General features: G+C 39.7%; 2 protein-coding genes across 10 annotated transcripts; one reads left to right on the top strand and one right to left on the bottom strand.

The window, feature by feature from the left end:
- Window positions 1-10,947: 10,947 nt before the first annotated feature.
- Window positions 10,948-13,323, top strand: LOC100701152 (uncharacterized). 2 transcript variants are annotated; one of them, XM_005465130.4, is made up of 3 exons: window positions 10,948-11,776; window positions 11,892-11,959; window positions 12,330-13,323. In XM_005465130.4, the coding sequence occupies exons 1-3, from the start codon at window positions 11,267-11,269 to the stop codon at window positions 12,430-12,432; spliced, it is 681 nt and encodes a 226-aa protein (XP_005465187.1). In that variant the 5' UTR covers window positions 10,948-11,266; the 3' UTR covers window positions 12,433-13,323. The 2 variants fall into 2 exon arrangements, with proteins under 2 accessions (XP_005465187.1, XP_003459597.1); XM_003459549.5 differs by having other exon boundaries at window positions 10,951-11,776; window positions 11,904-11,959.
- Window positions 13,324-13,429: 106 nt separating this feature from the next.
- Window positions 13,430-22,815, bottom strand: LOC100701424 (kelch domain-containing protein 1). Of its 8 annotated transcripts, none has more exons than XM_005465131.4 (14): window positions 22,652-22,815; window positions 21,797-21,913; window positions 21,170-21,240; window positions 20,814-20,931; window positions 20,324-20,436; window positions 19,591-19,678; window positions 19,332-19,415; window positions 17,580-17,660; window positions 17,431-17,489; window positions 17,191-17,300; window positions 17,013-17,085; window positions 16,827-16,911; window positions 14,379-14,431; window positions 13,430-13,712 (listed from the first exon to the last, which is right to left on the bottom strand). In XM_005465131.4, exons 1-14 carry the CDS (start codon window positions 22,658-22,660, stop codon window positions 13,568-13,570), a joined length of 1,206 nt encoding a protein of 401 aa, XP_005465188.1. In that variant the 5' UTR covers window positions 22,661-22,815; the 3' UTR covers window positions 13,430-13,567. The 8 variants fall into 8 exon arrangements, with proteins under 8 accessions (XP_005465188.1, XP_005465190.1, XP_025756882.1 ...); XM_005465133.4 differs by having other exon boundaries at window positions 21,797-21,951; window positions 22,652-22,810; XM_025901097.1 differs by lacking the exon at window positions 22,652-22,815 and adding an exon at window positions 22,203-22,607.
- Between the last annotated feature and the right edge of the window lie 270 nt (window positions 22,816-23,085).

Below are 23,085 nucleotides of genomic sequence, written 5' to 3'. Positions count from 1 at the left end.
GGAGGTCAGCCAGAGGTTAAAAGAAAGTGTGAGCCATGCCATGAAATATGGGACATTTCCTAAATGTCTCCAAAAACTAAACATAGTTTGTGGAAAGTCTGAAGTTAAAGGATCGCATTAAATGGAGAAAATATAAATGATGTCCCCAACTGCTGTTTTTGTAACAACAGACCTTTTTTCCCCTTTCCTGGCCTGAAGTGGCTGCCAGGTGCTCTGGTACAAACTGGCTGCACTGGGTTTGATCTTTTTCCTTCAGTGAATCTGACCCGCCTTCTACACAGCAGTATGAGGACAATAATGAGAAGCACAGTATTGATTTTCTATGAAAACACTACACTGCTTTGTTGCATTTCCTTAACCTTGGCTTCCCTGAACTCAGAGCTGCCCAATTCAATTTTTCTCTGTTGGATTTTTATGTCTCTCTCTCGCTCTCTCTCTCTAGGGAAAATTTCATTAACTCTTTTTTTTCCAGTGGTTGGCATCTGCCGTCCTGCCCGCAGTTTAGTTAGGGGCAAAAAAGAAAACACAGCTAAAGTCAGCATAGTTTTTCCGAACTGCACTCTGTCAGTACTCAGAGGGATGTGAGAAGGTTAAATTTACATGTGCAGTTCTGACAACTTCCAAAATATGACTTTTTACGTGACAGATCTGCACTGTCACTTCTCAACAACTCCTGAATCCAGAGCTCGCGGAGAGCAGCCTCCCGCTCGCAGACGAGCGTCGACAGCCTGTGTTTCACGCTGCGTTTTAAGCTCATTTGGGCTCAACAGTCTTGGCAGGTCAAAGCAGAGCTGTAAGCACCATCAGACTTGTCACTGAGCAGAGCTTTTGGGATGTTGGTGGTCTGTTTAACAGGCGTAACATTTATCCTCTGTCAGCCTGGCAGGTGGTTGAACCAACACTGTGCCTCTGGATGGAGCTCAAAGTTAAGTCCTGCAACCTGTTTGCCTTTTGTCACCATGATCGCTATTGTTATATCAACTATGATGGATTCGTTTAGGAATCTTCAGTGTTCCACGGATATGACACATCCAATAAAATTGAATTCTACCTTCTAGCTGAAATTTCCAAGGCTGTCAGAAGAGAGCGGTGAATGCAGGAGTTTCTCCCTTATAGTCCAGACTACAGAGCTGCAAGTGTTCAGCCCCCTGCCCAGTGTGTAAACTCCTGATGTAAACTAGGTCGGTGCAGAGAGAGAGCGTGAGCGAGAGAGATGCTGCTGGGAGCGTTGAATAATTCAGCCAAGTCCACTGAGCTCTGATAACACCAGCAGAACAACAGCAGCGCATGGGCTCTGTGCAAGACAGCCGGAGAAGTGAATCGTTTCATATGGACAATGCATTGCACCCCGTGTGCAGTCAGTTAGCTTCACTTGTGTTTTCAAATCAAAAAATGTGCATGCAAAGGCTCAAAGTGAGCAAAATAAAGACAATCATACTTAGATCTGTATGTTACAGCCTGATTATATTGGTATTAAAATCCTTCCTCCTAATTTTTGAACAAGCAAAGGGCAAAAAGTGAAAAAAAGCTTAAATGTCCTCCTCGTCTAAACCACAGCATAAGGCTTTGATCAGCATAACCTGCCATATGTCAGAGTATGTTTACTGCACTCCTATTATATGCAGAGGTTGTTAACTTTTACAACCTCTTTTGAATGATGGGGGAAGTGCATACGTCTTCACAAAAAACTGTTGAGGAAATCTCCTTTTTTTTTTCTTCATCGCTGACTTTCTGCCATGTCTGCCAGATCCAAGTGAATTAGATGTGGATGCAGACGTGCTCATAAATCTTACAAACACTGAGGTAACGTGTTTCAGACTTGCTTACCAAGTGTAATTTGTCAAGAATGGGTAACTCTATTCTGCACAGAGCGTGCGCCCTTCCACCTCAGTGGCGTGCTACAGCCGATAGGGCTCAATGTTCAGTGTGGCATCTCTACATCAGGCCATGGTAGAGATGTCATCGAGACCAAGACAAGACAATCCAGGCTTTTCTTCTGTATTTTCAGCTGTGATAAGTTGTTATTGGGTTTTTTTGTTTGTTTGTTCGGGGGTGGGTTTGTATTTTAATGATTCGGTTTTGCAGATAATATTTACTTGAGTAACATTTTGCAGATTTCTGTATGTTAAAATGTGGTATTGCAACACGTGCAAGACTGTCTGTGATAACTTCCTGCGCTGCTGCCTTCCAAAGGACTGCAAATACCAAGATTCAAATAAAAAGCTGATGATATGCGTAACTGTGTGTGAATTGTCAAGTATTCTTTGCAGAATGAGCCAATCAGGGAGTCAGTAAGGAGGTAAATCACCCCTATTATCTTCACAAAACACTAACTGTAGGGAAAACATCTTCAGGGTTTAGGGATGCTGCAGTGACAGTAAGGTCTTATCACTGACTTTAACTGCATGCTAATTAAGGGAAACTTTCAGCCAACAATGCTGCTCTAATCTTAAGTAGATTCCCTCCAAGGAGTCTGATCTGTAAGCAGAACACAGCTGAGGGAGCAGAGAAGACTGTCGCTCTGATAAACAAGGAATTACCTCGATATATCTGCGGGCTGCTACCTGATGGTGACGATTTACTGTATGTGTGATGATGTCAGAAAGCAATGCAGAGAAATTACTTTCTCTTTTACTTTCTTTGCAGAGAAATTACCATAAGGTAAAATGATGAGGTTCTAGCTTGAATCACAGGTCAGATTTGCCAAGTTTACCTTTCTTCTTCTTCTTCTTCTTCTTCTCCTTCTTCTTCTTCTTTTCGCTGCTTCCTTTGTGGATTACTACAGCAGATCATCTGCCTCCATCTCACCTTATCCCTAGCATCCTTCTTTGTCACACAAACCCTCTACAAGCCCTCTTTTACTAGAACCATGAATTTTCTCTGTGGTCTTCCTCTTTTCTTCCTGTCTGGCAGCTCCCACACTTAACATCCTCTAATAAACGCAGCTACGGGAGGCGGGGGGACAGTTTACTCCCAGTGCCGAAACCAAACCATGAATAAATAGGGAGGGTTGCGTTAGTAAGAGCATATGGCATAAAATCTTGCCCTAATCAAACATGTTCATAAGAATGAAGTTTGTCATGTTAACACCTAATATTTATGATATTGTGAACAAAACAGAAATATAGAGGTTATCCCTTGTTGAAGACTGGTGTAATCTGGGATACAACAAAATAATGGAGTAGGTAAAAACTGTGCTCTTTGGCTCTGCAAGTACTGTTAGGCTGCTACTTTCCTGTAGTGTTTATCCAGCAAACATAACCTTTAACCTGTATCTTACATCTCTGCTCCTGTGTTTTTTGTACTTTGAGAAAGGCTGAAATAGCAATACACATACAAAATTCACCATCCAGTTTGTGTTTTGGAAAGTTCAATGTCAGTATTACTACCTGAAAATTCAGTAACTGTCTGGATTGCTTTGTTCAGATGTGATTAATGCCTGAAGTGGCCTAGGCACACAACACAGCTGCAGGACCATGGTTCAGCTGATGCTAAACTCTGACAGGCGGAGGAAGTTTCACAAGGTTTAGGCATAATAAAAAATGCTTTACTTGTTTAATCGAGGCGGGGGGGGACTTCTTCATTAGTTGTAGACGTAGATGAAACTAAGAAAAAAAGAAGCTGAATGAGAAAATTTGTATTTGGGGGGCTTTAAAAGCAAAGATTGCAATTTTTCATTTCTTCTTCCTTTAATTTGTGAAACTTTTCTTAGATGTTCAAATTTAATTGAATTCCTCTCTCAATATCTGTGAGAGTAGTATTAGTTTTTAATACACTTTATTGGAATAATACCTTTAAGGACTATAAAATTAAACAGCACGAGGCTGTTTATGCAGCGTAGTGTTGCAATAGATGAATCACAGTTTGAAGAAATTCGCTGCAGATGGGTGAAAGTTTCTTTGCAGGTGGCCCTTGCAGGGATATCTGAAGTGTGCATGATAATGGAGCTGAGTTACCTCCGCCGCCTCCACACCCCCACCGCTACTCTCTCTGTGGCTCTCTGCTCAACACTCTCCCACACACTCCCTCCCGCTCCCTTTATACTGAAGTCTGAATCTTTTCTCCTCGCTCGTCCTCTCTGTCACATCGGCTCTGGACTGTCACAGAAACGGCTTGTGATCCAAACCCTTCTCCTGTTCTCTTCACTTATATAAATGCCACATACTGTTGGAACCCTGAACCATATTTTTAGACTGGCATAGACAGGGCCGATAATGATGCCAGCCATCAACAGTCCTATTATGTAACATGGACAGGGAGAGGCGGTTGCACATGCATGACACTTTTTTTCCCCAAAACCACACTATACTTTTTCTATATCTGGCAGGTTTGTTTGAGGACAGGTACAAGCCTTCGCATGCACAGTAAACACTGAGCTGTGTGTCTGTGTACTGCTTCCACACTACAGTGCTAAAAGCGATCTTTCAGCAACCCACCACATGCTATGTTGTCTGGAAACTCTGCAACAAAGCCCAACATGGATGTTACTTTAGTGTTCAGCCACCTGTGAATGTTTTCTTTATGACAGGTCAGTTAAAAGCCAAGAGTTTGTTTCATAAAAACTTTCAAAAGGCAAGACAATCTGTCAAATATACAATGCACACAAATTTTAAAGGATTTAGGGATCCAGGAAAGTCTGTGAAGAAGGCCTGTGGGCTTTTCCTAAGGCATGAAAGATGTGACATATGTAGCTGTCTGGGTTTTATCAATTAAAGGCTACTTTTTTCAGGACCACGGACAGCATCAAATTGGTGTTGCTTCCTCTACTGGGCATTCTGTACTTTTTCTGTACCTTCAAAAAGTTCTTGGAAGTGAAATACCTGGGGATGGAATCAGATATACTTTCACATTCTCTCTGTTGTTTTGTCAGAGAGTAAAAGAGAAAAGGCAGGAAATCACTGACAGAAACGTTTCGAGGTCCTGTTCAGCAGCTGTTTTTGGCAGGGTGGAAACAGTATCACAGCAATAGAGGCTCTTTCAGTATTGAAAAGGTAGTTACATTTACCATTTAAAGAAGTATTTAAAGCATTGATGAAGCAGGCAAATGCTGATGAAACACACAGGAGGTAAGCAAAATATGAAGCAAAACTGAAATGTTTAAGAATCTGTATTATCCCGGCATCATTATTCCACTGTTGTCTGTAGTTCACTGAAAGCTGAATGAATTAAGTACGAGTTCAATGAATAGAACTATTTGGGAAAATAAAACTTGAATAGAAGTCTACATGATCAAGGACCTTCAAGACTTTATTTCTCCACAGCTATGTGGAGAAATGTGTAGTAACACATTTGGAGTAACCAAGGGCTGATTTGATTTTGTCAACCTATAAATAATAACTTCAGCATTTATAATTACATGTATAAATATTACATTAATATTACAAGACAGTATAAAACATGCATATGTTTCAGCTCATGTTTTTCCTCAGGACCAAATACCCGATCTGTGCAACAAAACGCCACACATAACTCTGTATGAAACAGAATCATAGCAAGAAAAGGTAAATGGACTGACACTTGTGTACTTGTGCTTTTCTCTCAGCTGGAGCATTCCAGTTGGAGTGCTTTTAGCTAACATTATCACACTTTTGCCCTAATGAATGCATCAGGGGCAACTTTAGGAGTCCAAGGATACGTCAACATGCAGACTGGAGAAGCTTGGGATCAAACCGCTGACTTTCCAATTAGAAGGGGTGGGTGTGGCTCAGTGGTTCGGTTCCCCATCTGCTCATACACATGCATACCTCAAATTGCCCCAAACTGCTCTTCAGCAAGTTACGAATGTGTGAGAATGTTAGTTGGTTAATACCATTTTTATTATTCATAGCTTAGCATATTAGGATTTCTCAAACATTCACTAAAATGTCTTGATGCATGTTCAAAACTCCAGGTACGTCCAGATGAACAGAATCAACTTTTTGGGATTCCATAAAATCACTGTAGTCTTTATGCCCAGCTGGGAAGAAGCCCCAGCATAGATCCAAAACCCACTGGAGAGATTATATTTCTTATGTGGTCTGGTCGGGGAACACCCAGCAGGAAGTGGAAAGTCTGGCTGACGAGAAATTTGTCTGGAATATCTTGATTAGTTTGCTGTCACTGCAACATGACCTTGGATAAGTGGAAGAGGATGGATGCTGTAGTCTTTCCACGATGAAAACAAATGTCTGCAGTTAAGTTATTAGCAGTCCATAAAAGATTGCAAAGTTTTTTTAAGATTTTACCTCCTAATTCCCACCATTATGGCCTTGATTTTTAGCCTTGACTGTTTACAGCATGCTAGAACATGACGACAGTGAGACAGTGGAGGTGTGTGGTATGAGTTACAGATAGGCTCAAGGCGGGCATACGGTTACATCAGGGATCATCTCTGAGCTCAGGGATGAATTTCCATTGAAATTTCCACACAGATGAAAGTGCGTATCTGTGTTGAGAGTAATGAGCAGGTGGAAGAGAACCTGGAGAGGTGGAGGTATGCTCTGGAGAGAAGAAGAATGAAAGTCAGTAGGAGCAAGACAGAGTACATGTGAGAATAATAGAAAGAAAGGTGTAACAGTGAAGCTGCAAGGAGTAGATGTAGTGAAGTTAGATGAGTTTAAATACCTGGGGTCAACCATATAAAGCAACAGACCGTGCACATAAGAGGTGAGGAAAAGAGTGCAGGTGGAGACAAGTGTTAGGGGTGATTTGTGACAGAAGGATAGTAGCAAGAGTGAGTTTATAAGATGCTGATAAGATATGCTATGATGTATTCTTTGGAGATGGTGTCACTAACAAAACGACAGGAGGTCGAGCTGAAGATGCTAAGATCTTCACTGGGAGTGACCAGAATGGACAAGATTAGAAAGGAGTACATCAGAGTGAAAGCTCACGTTGAGCAATTTGGAGACAAAGTTAGAGAAGTCTGGCTGAGATCAATAAATAGTGAATGCACTGGACAAAGGAAGTTGACACAGATAATGCTCATGGATGTAGTGAAGGAGGACGTGGAGAGGGTTGGTGTGACAGTTGCAGCATACTTTCAAATGCACAAAGACATGCAATGGGACCATTAAAAACAAGAGTGGGTGTGCAGGGTGACACATTCTTTCCACAAAATACACAATCCTTTGTAGAAAGTAGAAATTTGGAAAAGAAAGAGGGAAAAAAGCACTAAACAAAGGATACACGTAAAACCCATGCTCTAGGGGGAAAAGGTTAGCACTAGCCTGGGAGCAAAAGAGTGAGTAAAAGAAGGGAACCGTAATATAAACATGAACAAGAGGCACATTTAAAAGGGAATTAACAGCAATAAATACAAGATCCAATAAACAGAATGTAGGTCAAGCAGAAGTTAATCAAACAAAACTGAAATGAACAGAGGTTTCAGCGTGACACTTCAGGATGCTGACAAACAAACCAAGTTTAATGCAGGGATTGATTGCCGTGTGTTTCTCTCCAAATGAAGCTTCTTACCTAGCAGGTAATTAGGAAGTGAGCAGATGCTAGTATTGAGCGCTCCGAGCGCCTGAGAGAGAGGCAGTAATTGTTTTCTGTTGATTACATGGCCTTTTGACAGAAAAATGGGTCACTGCAGCAGTGACCACTGGCTTGCCTGAGAAGACCTCCCAGCACACAGTTATAACAGTTAATAGTGGGGAAGTGAGAGGATCTCCAAAGGTGATTTCACATCCACATGTAAAACACATGGCTCTATAAAGTGCCAACATGCTTTGCTTTTAACATGAAGTAGCATTTATGCAACTTATCAACTTTTCCATGCTTATTAAAGTCATGTTTATTTGCTCTCACATGACCAATAGTTTGGTATTTATAATAATCTGACAGGTTACTTGTGTCACTGTTACACTCACATACTTTCACTTTAAACTATAGAGTTCTTTTTTTGTCCTTTCCTTTCTAATTTTAAAGTATAATTTTATGAAATCCCATATAAGGACCTCTAAGCTTTTCTTTTTGTTCTTCTTAAAAAATAAAAAATGCAGTTAGCTCATGAAGAGTAACAACTTGTGCTGTGCATGGATCGGCAAGGAAGACACCCTAATTTGCTTTTGTTGAATACTAGCTCCATCTGCTGGTTACAGTTTCACCACTTCTAGATCTCAGCAGGCAGTCCTCCCTTACAGCGACCTGTCAGACTGTTATGTTAAGGAGAATTCGTTAACTTTAAAGGTTTGCAGGCTTGTCGCAGCTTCATCTCTGTGACGTACTTTTACCTCCATCACAAAAGCAAACGCTTTAATTTATGTTTGGTGATGTAGCAGATTAAGAGCTCAAAGATAAATACAGGCGCTCCTTGTTCTTTTACTGCACTTCAACTCCTCTTGGTTGCACTGACTGTTGCCCTGACAACCTTATGTCACCCTGTGAAAGTTACAATATCCCTCTGTCTCAGCTCCGCTCATCTGCTCAGCTGATTACGTCTACAGTATGTGACCCTGAACGGCCCTTTTATCTGACTGCGAAGGAACTCACTTGGCTTCCTTTCCCTGTAGAAAATCTGTAATGTATCCATGACTTCAGAGGGATTATATGGCCTTGGATTCATTTCCTGCAGACTTACTCTAATATAGGGAACTACTACATCCCTAACCTTAACCTTAAGGCATGCCGTCACCTTTAAATTTAAGGATTTATGTTATAGCGACTTGTTTATGTTCATGAAAGGAAGCCATGTGCCCAGAATGTAACAATGTAAACAAAATGAGGTCCCCACAACATGAGTAAGACCTGCTCACCACACACATACACACACATTTTCTTGTCTATCTTTGTGAGAACATTCAGCAGTGTGATATATTTTCTAGCCCCTTAACCAAGTCTTAGGCATCCAACTAAGAAGTGTGTTTGGTTCACTTGTTTAGGCTATACTTTAAACCTATTAAATTTACTTCTAAAACAGTAAAACCATAACAGTGCCTCTCAGTATTTTGCTTATGTTGGAACTGTTGGAGTAAGCTCCCATATACAAATGTGGATTTTTCTGTTACTGAAGGAAAGTCTGGATCTGATTATTGTGAGGCAAAATCTGAAGTTATATAAAAAAGAGGATTTTTTTTTATATCGTGATGATGAATCAATTTATATGACGTGGTCTTGCCAAAGACGGGTGTGGTCTTTTGTGAGTCTGTAGGGAAATATTTACATAGTCATATTTTTTCGATTAAAGAAAAGGGTCTGATTAAATGTGGTCTCCATTAAGACATCATTTAGGCTAAGAAAAAATAAGAAGGAATAAATTGCTTTACAGTGTTGTGGTGTGTAGATCCTGTTGACCCTGTCCTATTAATGCTTGTCTTCCGAGGAAAGAGGTCCAGGCAGTTTTACTGGGATGCCTATCAGCGGGCAGCTGCCTTGTTAAATACTCTCCAGAGATTTGGTTTGGGTTTTTTTTTACAAACATATGGCAGTTTCTTTCCTTTTTTACTCAAACACAACAACAACAATGCTTTTATTTGTTGTCCTCCAAATGGAGCAGCTGAGTCATAATAATTAACATTTTTCACATATGCTGTTCTGCTGTTGGGAGGGAACAAAGGACGTTTGTATCCACAACACTGCAAAAGCAACTCACATGTCTGCTGATTCAGAGTTTGCATAGGATATGATGTACAAAGCTAAACCGAATCCAAGGTCAGCGTTTCATAAACGCTTTTTCCAGTCTTTCAAACTTCGTCCATACTGGAGGAATATTCTTGAATCTGGAAGAAGTAAGAGAAACCACAGTTATGTAGCGAGCTGGGCCGTGGCTTCTATTTTGTGGCAGATCCTCCCCCTCGTCTGGAAGCTGTTGAATTTTTCTCCAGATGTGGCGGCCCGATCTCTTTAATGATACACCAGAGTGCAGTGCAGGCGGAGAGTTAACAGAAGTAGAGGTTGAAAATAACATAAACGAGACTGCTCGAGAAGCAGGGCTGGAAAGTAAGCTTGTTGTTTAAGTTTTATGTTTGACTGCTGACTACTAGCTCTGAATCTCCATTTTTTCCCCTAAAAGGCAATCTCTGAGATTATCCAATCTTTGGACAGCATCACTGAAATGGAGAGAGTCAGTAGTAGGAGGTTTTCATACTAAATGTGATCAGGATGCCACACAGGCTCTTGCGTCATGATGAGATGTAGCTAACTGCAGCTGAGAGTGTATGGAAGAAGAGCTATTTTTATATTTCAGTATCATTTTACTTTTTAAAGTTTGCAGGTTAAGTAAGATTTGCCGACATGGTGCGTGTGTTTTTTAAAAATCAGTCACCAATACAGGAATTTCCTCAATGAGACATTTGAGACCTGCAGGCCGACTTGCTTTTTTTCCACTCTCACATTGCCAATTTCCTAAACGACAGGTGTCTTTGACTTGGTCATCCTCCAGAGAGAACAGGTTGCACAGCTGTCTGGCACACACTCGCATGTGCACACACACACAAGTAAGAAAAGAAAGAGAGAAAATGAGGCACTTAATGAAAGACGGCAAACAAGTTTTTTTTTCTTTTACTTTGGTGCACTCTGGGTTTTTGTTGGACGGCTTTGGCACTGAGGTGCTCCTGTCATGTCTTTTGTATGCGCAAGTGGACCAAACAAAAGCTTATTGAGGAATCTCTGGGAAGCCCGAGCTGTTGGAAAGGAATGCCCTCTCTCATGGTCCAGCACTTTAATCTTAATCATTCACTGGAGGAGCGGGGCTCCTGCATCAGGGTGACAGGAATTCACTCACTGTTGGCCCCAATAAAATCTATTAGGTGAAGAAGGGAAATAGGCTGGTCATGTTTCTGATACAGACAAATTCGACTAATTGTTCCTGTTAGCCTTTCAAAATGACTCCCTATCATTAAAGGGAACACGTGAATATTTACGTATATTTCCCTTTTGGGGGATTGGTTGCTTAAATCCATGAGACTACACAGGCAGATGTTATTTTTTTAGCAGTAGACACAATGGAGGATGTGTGTTTCCCCCTATAAGAAGGCGGAGTTTTCTCCCTGGGGTCCTGAGCCAAACTTGGTTATGTAAGGGATACACAGTTTCTCATCTTGATTTGGAGTTACTCGAAAGTTTACTGCAGTTTATTTTAACAACCTGTCTGTAGAAACATTTTAAAGAAAAGCTTACTTTTTTGCCAAAGAACTGCCTTCCTATCGTAAAACTAATTGAAGACTGACCTTAACCACTGCCAAGGACCACGCTTTTGTTGGTTAATATTCAACTGCAAAAGCGCTTGGCGTGCCTCAGGAGCAATTTGGAAATGAGACTCCACTAGCAGCCCAGACACACGGACATGGGCTCGGGTACAAGCCGAGGAAAAAGAGTCGCACCTGCTTGTGTCAGCGAGGTAAACGTGACCAAAACGGGGACCGATGTCGCTTCGCCTCAAAAGGACAACCGTCCGTTCAAGCCTCTTAAAATTCAGTCCGTTTTGCGCAATGTGCGTAACCGTGCGCAACCTGACTGCCACAGCGAAGGGCAGGATTCGGACTTTTCTGGGAATGAGGAGGATATTGATGGAGAACTGGACACAGTTATGGCAGATTACACAGAAAGAGAGAGCGCTTCCGTAAAGAAGACCCCTCCGAAGAAGACGTTCATCAGATCCAAAACATACGGACTGTGTCATTTCAGCCAGGAGGACGCTGAAGACGACTTCAGCTCTGCTCCGAGGCTCCGAGCGTCAGGAAGAGACCAAGAGCCACGTGTCGCACACAGTGTGTCAAGAGATGTAAACAAGAAGGGCAACGCTGCCTTCGCACACGTTAAAAAGCACACATCTGGCTGCCCCACCGAGCACAATGTAAGGACTTTTATGTTTCTACTTTTAAGTACTTTTGCCAGGTTGTAATCCAGTTTATTAGAGCAAGTGAACAAAAGTATGCTTTATCCATCCTTCCCTCTCTGATTTATGTCAGTCCTCCTCACAGGGCTGTTTGACAACAGAGGCTTTGTCGGAAGACGTCCCCACATCAGAACAACAACCGTAAGTAGGCAACTTAAATAAATGATTAATTCCTGAGCTCAGTGGAGGAAAAAGGCGCAGAGCCAGATCAAATTAACCTTAAAGGGGTCGAAATACCAAATTTATTATTCTCAGAGCGTATCAGATACGCCAGATGTTTGCAAGCCGGGGAGAAACAGACAAGTGTCTATTGTTGAAGAATGCCAATAAGAAAAACATTCATATTTCCAACTTTATTCCAACTTTCTCACAGCGCCATTTTTGTTTTGTGAGTTTTGTTTTGTTTGGGCCTCTACACACTGAGCGTTGGGTTAAACTGTTAAAATATGTGTCACATACATTTACTGTTTTTAATCTTCACCTTCCTGATGTGGGTCTCTACATTTCCCAGGACGTTTGATAGCTGCCATGGCTCTTCTCTCACCACGCCAGTCATCCTGTACGATGGATCAGAAGAGGAGCTGATGGATACCATTGAAAGAGAGTTTAGCTGACCCTCCGAGCTAAGAAAATTCTTCTTTTAGCAAGCTCTCACGACAGGAAACCGTTTGTATTCAAAGAAAGGGAACCAGGGTTTATTCTGACAAATTTCCTGCTAGCAGGAAAGGCTGCACAATCTGTATTTATGCAGGGTTGCCAGGAAAAAAATAATTAACACAGTCTGTGTTGAACTTAAAACAGCATCACTCCCAGTCTTTGCATTTAGCCAAGTCTTATTTAACAACATGAAGCAGTAATTGCAGAGTTAAAACACCAGCTTGAATATGTGCCAGGAAGCTCTCCTCACACTCACCAGGGTTGGGTTTCTGAAGCAGGTAGGGTGTTACTGTCCAGGTCGACTCCTACTGAGCACTCATTTGTTACCTATTACTAACATGGTTTAACATGTCTGTTTGATGAGACAACACAGACCCTTTCTGCCAGTTCTGTAAATGTCAGCAGGAGAGGCACATGCTTGTGATATTTTAGCAGTAAAGATGAACATGTTTCCACCAGCAGTTTTGTGTGAGCATAAAGTGTTCAGGGCTTTAGTTTCTCATGTAGCAAACCCTGCCAAGGTATGAGCAGAGAATGTTTACCTAACATTTCCTTCCTGACCACAGCTCCTGCACTTTCTCCACCCTGCGAGAATGTGGCAACAGAGAGACTTTTAGTTGGGCAAAGTCTCTGTTTCTGCTGACACAATTCAGCCATTGAAACACTTCAAAATAAAAGCCTGCTGCCACTTAGTGGCAGAACGCAGAAGTTGTGTGCATGAATACAAACGTGAAATTTTAAGTGGATACTCTAGGTATATCAAACTTTTTAGAGGAAATTTCCAATATGAAAATTTGGAAGCAGAGTTTAAAATTTTTTGTGTGTTTGAAATAAAAAAGCAAAAAATGTCGAGTTGTTGGTCATGTGACTACTCTGGGAGAAAACGTGTCTGTAGCTGCTCTGTTCTGCTGAATGAGACTTATCTGTGTAGTGTAATAATCTGCATCAGGCAAATCAAAGTGTCAATCTGTCATTTATTCAACGCAGTCATCGCAGGGACTGTAGGCAGACAGTACAAAATAAAATATTAATTTGTAAAACAATAAAGGAGAAATATAGCACTTTACACATAGCATGGCATTCAAGGTCTTTTTAGCTAGTCATTTGCTTCTTCGAAGGCCTGTAGAAAGAGATCCTTCTCTGTAAGAGCTTTAGTAGCGTGGGAGGCAGGAGAGGAAGTTGATTTCGGAGCACCTCGTTGTTTCTCACATTCTTTGCAATGTAATCCTCACAAATCCTGTCAGGAGGAGAAAAAAAAAGCCTGTCAATTCTCATTTCTATTTTGGGAGACGAATGCATATTTAAAGTAACGTGCCCTACAAAGCAGCAGATACTTTGGACAGCAGATATTTTTACTTGTCTCTAACAGAGCTGCTGCAGGACAAATTTGTTTGTAGCAATAAAGCGAGAATAACGGTAGGTCAGGCAAGGCTGATGGCGCCTGTGAAAACCCCACCTCCATCCCACTTTACTTCCTATTCATTTTGCATCGGACTTAATAAGTGCTGCAATGCTCTGTGTCGTACAAGGAATCTCGCTTTTACTTTTCTTGCCTTAGCTTTTTCATGCAAGTTCCCAAAATTGGGCCATGCTCCCCCTTCTTCTTGAGCTGCTCCCTTTAGGGGTCACCATAGCAGATCATCTCACCCTATGCTTAGCATCCACTTCCGTCACACCGACCCTCTGCATGTCCCCCTTCACTACATCCATCAAACATATGGGTCAAACTCAAATTACTGCAGATGGAAACAAACATCTTTTGACCTCGGTGGTCCTTCCTGAAGTCATTTATTTCACTTTTCTTCAAGTCAGAATATCTGCTGTGCAAAATTGTTAGTATTTACTTTTTTTGTAAATAAAATGACATCTTGGTGGTAAAGGTATCACATAGAAAGTTTTTTACCTAAACAGGGGATATGGTTGCATCTGAAAAACAAGTGCATCATTGCAGTGACCCTGAAAAGAAATACACAAGGTTTACATAGGTTCACATCCGTAGACATATTTGTAGTCTTCATCTATTCACAAAACTATGTTCATTAGATCAGTTCCTTTAACAAACACTCTCCGTAGGTTTTTTAATGCTTCACTGTCAGGTGTAGACTGCTCTGTAGAGAGAGAGAGAGACCTGATGCCTTTATTACAAAGCAAGATTAAGGGCTTAGACAGTTAACTTCATGGTTAACGCTGAGTTTTCAGTGTTAGAAAGGCAGTTCACTTCATGTTAGGGTAAACTGCCATGGCAACTTGTACTTCAGACCTAAGGGGAGTACTACAAATCAGGATTAATGGGTTAATGAGCTGGTTTATGAGTCTGCTAAGTCTCAAAATGGGCTGACTTTTTTGGTAATCTATGTTGAAAACACCCAGACAGGAACATGTTCAGAGTTTCGGTTTGAAATCATCACAAAGTTCCAATTTTTTCCCTATTCTATTAATTCAGTTTGCTTCCGTTTTATTTATATAAGGTAGCTAGAGTACTACAAACAATCCCACAACACTCTATGAGCAAGTACATGGCGACAGTCGGAAAGAAAAACTCCCTTTCAAGAAGAAGAAATCTCCGACAGAAACCAGGCGTAGGGAGGGGTGACCCTTCCACCATGACCAGTTGGGGGAGAGGGGAAATTTAGAAGGGAGCCAATATAGGGCAGCTCATAAGGGAGAAATATGGTCTCTCTTTCAAGTCCCTGTCAGTACACTCTCTGCACCACTTTGGATCAACTCAGGGAGCTTTTAGGGCGACCTGATAATAATGAATTAAAATACACCAGCCTAGAAGTAATAAAGCATTAAGTGAAATGTAAATTCTGGTGATTCAGAAATTTTACAAACATTTTATACTCAATTTTAATCAGTTGCTAACACTCGTTTGCACATTGGAAGCTACTAGAACACAGATCAGAAACTGTTTGAGCTTTTTACAACCAAGAACAGCTATTCAATCAAAAGAACCTGCTTCACTTTGATCTGCAGACAAACTAAAGTGATTTCCATTTGTCCTTTATTTGGCTATGGGACAGTAACCCTTAATGTTTAAATATGTCCAGTTTAAGGATTCAGCTCTAATGTGTAGCTATCACCAAGAAAGCACTCAGTGTTAAAATAGTTAACTTTAATTAAAATGTTTGATTCTTCATTCATTTCTTGTCTTATTTGCAGTGTTGCATTTTACTGTGCTGTTATATATTTTTTTAAAGTTCTTCATAGTCTTTTATCACCATTATATCGTCATTATTTGTCTCTGATTGGAGTAGGTACACTCACAGGGATCATTTTGTGCAGAACATAGAGTCATGTGATGCGTGAGACACCCCCACTTTATGTGAAAGCACACGGTGCCTGAGGCAGAAACTGCTTCTCAACAAAGAAAGTGGATAACCATCTTGGTGATACCCATTACCTCTGATATAGCTGTGTTGAACTTGCTTCCTCATATAGCACTCTGACATGCTCTGCAGGTTATGTTTCAGTTAAGAGATAAACAGTACAAAAACACCACCTGATCACAAATCAATTCTCTGGAAAACAGTGTCACCATTCCTGGAAGAGCCCATGTAAAGGCAGATCTATAGTTTAAAAAGACAGTTTAAAGTCTGTTTTTTCATCAGGAACAAGTGTAGTCATTGCTCTTTTTCTTTTTTTTGCTGCTGGCTAAAAGCAATTTTATCCAAGTAAATTTATATGTTCTTTAAATCTTATTATATATAAACCTTAAACGTGTTGCTCTGGTATAACATTTACAAGTAAACCCACTTACTGGTCTGAAATACAGTTTTATTCTTTACTTGCTCTTCCATCCAACCATTCTCTTCTTATCTAATTCAGAGTTACAAGGGTGCAGGAGCCAATATCACACTTTTTTATCAAACCCACTCACACAGTGCTGCCTCGGCTGCAGTTGTGTCACCTTTAGCCGATATTATGTGTTCAGATTTTTCATATTTTCCTAATATGAAAAAAAAAGTTTGCCCTTTCTTTCTGAAATATGAAACTGTGCTGCCAGTAGACTTGTCCATGTCTATGATTGTTGTCTTTCATGTCATAGCTTGGAAGCCCTTAGTTAATTACCACCTTTGTTTGTGTCAGTGGAAGTGAAGCCAGATAAGCAAACGATAACTGTGCACGTTGAACTTGCTTTGAAGTACAAGCCCCTGCAGTATAAAGTAAACCCTGTTTAAATTTTACATACCATACATGTAAACGAAAACATAGTTTTCATGTTGCACCTGTGTCAGTGCAAAACTGGGAGGCTTTAGCATTGCCACATGATGATTTCCAAAGACGTGGAAAATTAAACTAACTTCACCTTTGTTTTTAGCTTCTGCATGCGTCTCCCTCTGATACTTACAGTGTCGACAAGCAAGATGTAGTCACAACTTCCACCAAACACAATCACATCATCATCTTTGCCTGGATTAGCTGTGTGCCACAACCTTAAACAGGAGAAGGTACCACTTAAAATCTGATCACAGTTTAAAACAATGCTTTATAATGTTTGTTCAGAGTAATAAATATTACATTCATAAGTTGTTACCTTGGCTTATTCTTAAAGGGATGCTCTAACTCTTTCCACTTCTTTGTTTCGACATCAAGCAACCACCCATCACCTAATCGAGAAAGGTTTGTTTTACTAAGAAGAAAACAACTAGAGGACATAAAAGGACCAAAGCAGCGAAGGAAATAAACTTGAACAAGAGGGTACATTTTCTTACTCATTGGTTTGCAGTCAACACTGAGACCTCCAAACAGGAACAAGGTGTTGTCTGATACTGCTGTGAGTGTGTGCCATGATCTCCCCACCGGACTTGGGGACAACGGGATTCTGGAAAACCGATTTGACATGACAGACACAGTTAACTTGAAAACTCAAAATACTGTTCCTCACTGTGAGCTCAGGTTCTGCATATACCACGTGAAAAGGTACAGTTTAGCAGTGACACATGGTTACATACATTTCTGACCATGACCATGATTCAAGGTTTAAGCAATGGATGTCATTTGTCCTGGTTTCCTGCATTTAAAAAACAGCACAAGTAACTTTCTCTGATCAACACAACATGCATCCATAAACACTACATTGAAAACCAACTGGGACTCTTACCATAACTCTACCTCCACAAATGTATCCTCTGCAACCGAGCGCAGCACTGCCATGGGCTGCCCTCGGAGCAGGAGCTCGGCCCTGCAAGCAAAAACAGTATTGTGTATAGTACTGTGCAAAAGTCTCAAGCTACCCCAACATTTCTTTATTTTTTTGCCTCCAGGGACCCAGATGTTCTGGGAATTTTTTTTAAAGTTCTTGATGAGGAGTTCTCCAGACTTTCTGAAGGTCAAAGTTTTTCTTTGGATATTTGTTGCATTTTAACTAATTTTTCAGTCCTTGTACCTGACTGTTTCAGAGGAATGTTACATTTTCTGTACAACATTGAATGTCTACAAGCATTTCAACCAATGGTGTTTTCAAAATAGATAGAATTATGAACAGAAATGTACCATCAGATTTTGTTTCATTTACTTATTTTTTAGCCACTCAGAGATAGACTTTCTAATGTGATCATTGTCCCTACTGCATAACCCAAATATGCTTGAGCTTCAGTGCACAAAACTGATGATCTGACATTCTCTATTCAATCTGCTCTCCATTAGTTTCGGTAAGTCATCCCAGTCCCCAGACCGTCACACTACCACCACCATTTTTGACTGTTGGTATGTTCTTTATTGAAATGCTGTGTTAGTTTTATGCCAGATGTAAAGGAATTCAAACCTTCCAAAAAGTTAAACTTTTTTTTTCATCAGTCCACAGAATATTTTACCAAACATCTTTGAGCTCATCAAGTTTCTCCTTGGAGGTCTCCCATGAATGCTGTTTTTGCCCAGTTTCTTTCTTATTGTTGAATCATGAACTCCTAACTGAGGCCAGTGAGGCTGGCCTCTCTCTAGATCTCTAGATGTTTTTGTGGCTTCTTTTCTGACCTCCTGGATGAGTCATCAATGAGCTCCTAGAGTAACTTTGGTCAGCCGCCCACTTCTGGGAAGGTTCACCACTGTTCCAAGTTTTCTCCGTTTGTTTTTAGCTTCTACATGCGATGAGACCCACGATGGCTCTCATCGTGGGTCACTGGATTCCCAAAGCCTTATAAATGGCTTTGCAACCTTTTCCAGACTAACATATGTCAATAATTTGATTTTTCAGTTGTTTCTGTAGCTTTCTGAGATCTTTTAGCCTACTTCACTTTGTTAGACAGACTCTATTTCAGTGATTTCTTGAGCCAACAGGTCTAATAGTAATCAGTCTTGGGGTTGGATAGTGAAATTGAACTCAGATTGTGGTTTATCACAGTTAATTCCTTCTTAAAAAGGCGAAAATCTTGTTTTTCAGGTAGGTTTGGATAGCTTTTTTCCCTTAATAAATGAAATCATAATTTAAAAACTGCTGTTTGTGTTTACATTGGTTATCTTTGTCTGAAATTACAATTTGTTTGATTGTTTGATTTGTTTCACACTGTACATGGTAGCATTTCTTACAGATTGCACTGGATAAGAACATATTGCATCAGCTGTTTGTGTTCAGCTGTGTAAGCATGCCCTGCAGGAGCTGCAGTCAAAGATGTTCCACATTTCTTATACACTGTCTTATCAAACTGTTGTATAAAGATTGCATGTGCTCGATTTTGGAACACTTTGAGAGCAACAGTCAAACAAGCCTAGCCTTAAGTCTTAATAATAGTCTTTTATTTATATTTCCACTTGTGAAGTTAGTAATTAACGTTTTATACCGTCGGAGGAAAAATCCCACACATGAAATTCCTGACTTCAGTCAATACCAGCATGAATTAATCTCAAACTGACTCACGTGGGTTCGCGGTTCATTCCAGCTGGACTGCATGGGGTCAAATATGTGAACTTCATTGTTCCATCCCCAAAAGACATCTCCCACCTAGCAATAACAAAAGAGCTAAGCAGGTGCAAAGAAGCTAACTTTTCTAACAAAAACTACTGAAAACTTGAAGTAAGTTTAACCAGATGCTGAAATGTGTCAATTTTTTCCTTTTAAAAAATCTCACAGAGACAGCTAAAAGATTTGTAGTGAGTAACAAAAAAAAAAAAACTACCCATGAAGTTTCATCCACAATAAAGCTTCCAGTCCTCCGGTCGAGATCACTCAGCAGTTTGTGACCATAACCACCAAAGTAGGTGAGCCTGGAAAAATATCACACAAAAAGATCATTTCCATATCAACATAAAGTTATACATCCAATCAAGAACAGACGTAACGCTGAATAAACTCAACACAGGTTCTGATTTTGTTCAGATGAAGACTTTAAGATGAAGAATGCTAAAAAGATGTTGAAAGTTTGACAAAACCTGCATTTCACGTCAAATCCAAAACAGTAAATCAAAGATTACACGATTAACTTATAAGCTTATAATTATTGGGGGTTAAAAAGGGAGTAACCGCAAAACTTTGGATATAAATTTAAAGACAAAAAAAGTTAATTGTGTGGACGTCCAATTCTGTTCAGAAATTGGTGCAGGAAACAAAGACACATGGATAGCCTCTTCACTTCATGTATCAAAGTAAGTATCAAACAACAGGCATTCAATTAAAAAAATGAAAAAGACATGGAAACCTAATTTATCTATTTATCTTTCCATTTTCTTTCACTTATCCAAACCAACGTCATGAGTGGAAAATTCAGTATCTACTCCAAATTTCTTTAGTACTAGTTTTTGACAAGTAATCTTAAAAATAGATTTTAGTTTACAACTACAGATTGCCTGTAGTGATTTATGTGGTAACAAAATGCTGAAAATTAAACTTAATTAAAATTTCACTGTGCTCACCGTCCGTTATAAACCCAGCAGGACAATTTGTCTCGGGGAGAGGGAGCTGAGCCAAACTCATGCATTATCCTCTTCCATGTATATTTCCCATCTTCCAGGTTGACGCAGTACATCTGTAGGATGAGAAACACTGATCAAATCTTCATTCCTTCATCTCTTTGCTGCATTTATTTATCAACATTTAACATTTTCTTTCAGCGAGGTCTTTCCACCTTAAGTTCAGGCCCATAGATACTTCTGTTTCGCACATAATTAAAAGGTTTATGTGGAGTTTTTGACCACTAGAGGCACTACAGAGTAACCTTTAAATGATCAAGAATTCCAGCTACTGATCATGGACACAACAAACACCATCTCTGCAAATGTTACATGAGGAAAGAAAGCATCAAGAGTGCTTGTTGAACCTGAAGCATTCACACAATGTAAACATAACTTTGTTTACAAAAAAAACACTGTCATTAACAGTCACTTCCTAAGATATCAGTCGAACCTGATTGGTCTGTCCATTGTCATCACAACCTCCAAATATATACATGTGTCCATTCATGTAGCTGCTGCAGGTTCCAGACATTGGGGGAGGGACATCCCCATCCATGTGAAACACCTTCCTTCAGAAAAATGGAAAAAGGAAAAAGAAAATGCAGAAAAACTGCTTATATTCACTCACAACTCAGAAGTCAAACAGCCCCAGGAGAGTGCTTGTAAATCCAAACATAGCTGAAATGTCATATGACTCCAACACAATTCCCATGAGTTGAAAAACAGAGTAAAAGTCAGGGCTTAACAGGCATTGGTATTTTTTGTTTTGCAAACAAAAGCAAGCAGGAATTTGTTCAGTCTTCTTACCAAATACCTGCGTCTAGTTCATACACCCAGATTTCTTCATTAGGTAAGAAGACTTCTTCATCAGCAACAGACTGGAAAGAACAAAATAATTGAATAAATTAAGCACTTTAGCATAACGTCTCATTTAATTTTTATATTTTCATCTAAAGAAAACCAAAAACATGCCCATTACAAAACAGCGCTATTAAATTCATTAGCAGTTACTTTCCAGTTCATGTGATAACATTGTTATGTAATGTCTCCAGGGAAGTGTTTGAGTCAGAAATGAAAAACAAAAAAGAAATTAAATTAAATTAAAAAAAATATTTTATATTAATAGATGATTCATCACTACTGATTCATTAACATATAAGAAGCATTATAATACAGGTGTAGGCGTTGGGGTTAGGTCATGTGGTTTGGGAAATTAAAGCAAAAAAAAAAAAAAAGCAAGAACCTGTCATATAAAATAATGCACAGCAGTCCTCTTTTATTTATGAATTTATTTTTATTTTTAATTTTATTAGGTATAAAGTGGCATATACAGTTAATGCCACCATTTAAATATCACAAGTTTAATACAGTACTGGAGAAATTTCCCTTCTGTTCCTTGTCATTTGCGTCTGTTATGTTTGAGTGTTTTCTCACCATATAGCCTCCCCACACATACAGGAGGTTGTCATGCAGCACAGCAGTATGTCCGCTTCGCTCCCGGGCGACCAGCTCCGAGCAGTGCCTCTCAAAGGCGGAATCCATAACTGACTGCTATTTAAACACAGAGACGTAAAGGTATGCACTTGAACCTAAAAATCACACAAAAAAGGAAAAAAATCGTTAAATATGTCAACTCAACCATATGTATTTACGAGAAGAAAGGCAACAGCTGTGAGCAGAAACTCGAACCATCCTACTGTCTTCGGTTTATGCTAAAGATTATTTGGGTATGCGAAAAGAAAAAATGGTAGTCTACTAATTCAAATGGCCAAAGCTAGGAACAGGTTTATACATAACCACAGTACAAAAACACTGAAAACTAATGTTTAAATAACCATACTTCGTACATACTCACGGGATGCAGCACGCTGTTAGCTGTCGTATATTATTTCTTCATGTTTTTAAACCTACATATTTTGGACAAGAAAGCCTCGGTGCCAAATACTGTAAACATAGCTACAAAATAAAATACAACTTCCGGCGAACCTCTTTCAGCATAAAATTCCGTTGTTGTTGTTTTTTTATTACACATATGAATATATGTTTTGGAAAACTGAACTCTAAATACAAATTTTCTTTAGTGAAGTATGGAAGCTTGTTTTTTCCACTGAAAGAAATGATAGGCAGAGGTAAAGAGAAAGTTACTATTTGTGTTTTTTATCTCAAAATTTCAACGTTATAACACAATAATTATCTCGAAAGTAACTTCGAGTAAGCTACAATACCTAACTCGAAATTTTAAGTTATTAAGTCAAAATTTCGAGATATTAAGCCAAGAACTTTACTCACGGACAGCATTTTGTCTTCTTATTTGTTGCGGGTTCCATTCTCTAGGGCAGGAAATACCGTGGTAACTCGTACTTCTCATGGAGGAATAAACCACATACACGTTGTTAGAGTTTTACATCAGAGGCACACGCCTTCCTTTGCGCCATCATTTATTGAACACACACACTTCCGTATTTATACCTTTCAGATTAAGAGCACATACAGATATGATAGGGCAACACCCCCACTTGCTCTTAACACTGTACATTACACATTTACATGATATACATATTTACATGACATTCACATATTAACATTTATGTCCCAAACAAAATAGGCGTAAACTTATCTATTTTCACTTTACTTACAGACTTAGTCATGATGTCTGCTACCATGTCTTCTGTTGCACAATATTTAACTTGCACTTCCTTCTCAGTTATAGCAGACCTAATAAA

Source organism: Oreochromis niloticus, linkage group LG19 (genome assembly GCF_001858045.2).
Source record: "Oreochromis niloticus isolate F11D_XX linkage group LG19, O_niloticus_UMD_NMBU, whole genome shotgun sequence".
NCBI lineage: Eukaryota > Metazoa > Chordata > Actinopteri > Cichliformes > Cichlidae > Oreochromis > Oreochromis niloticus.
Note: the sequence above shows the minus strand (reverse complement) of the source record. Positions and strands in the feature narration are given on the sequence as shown.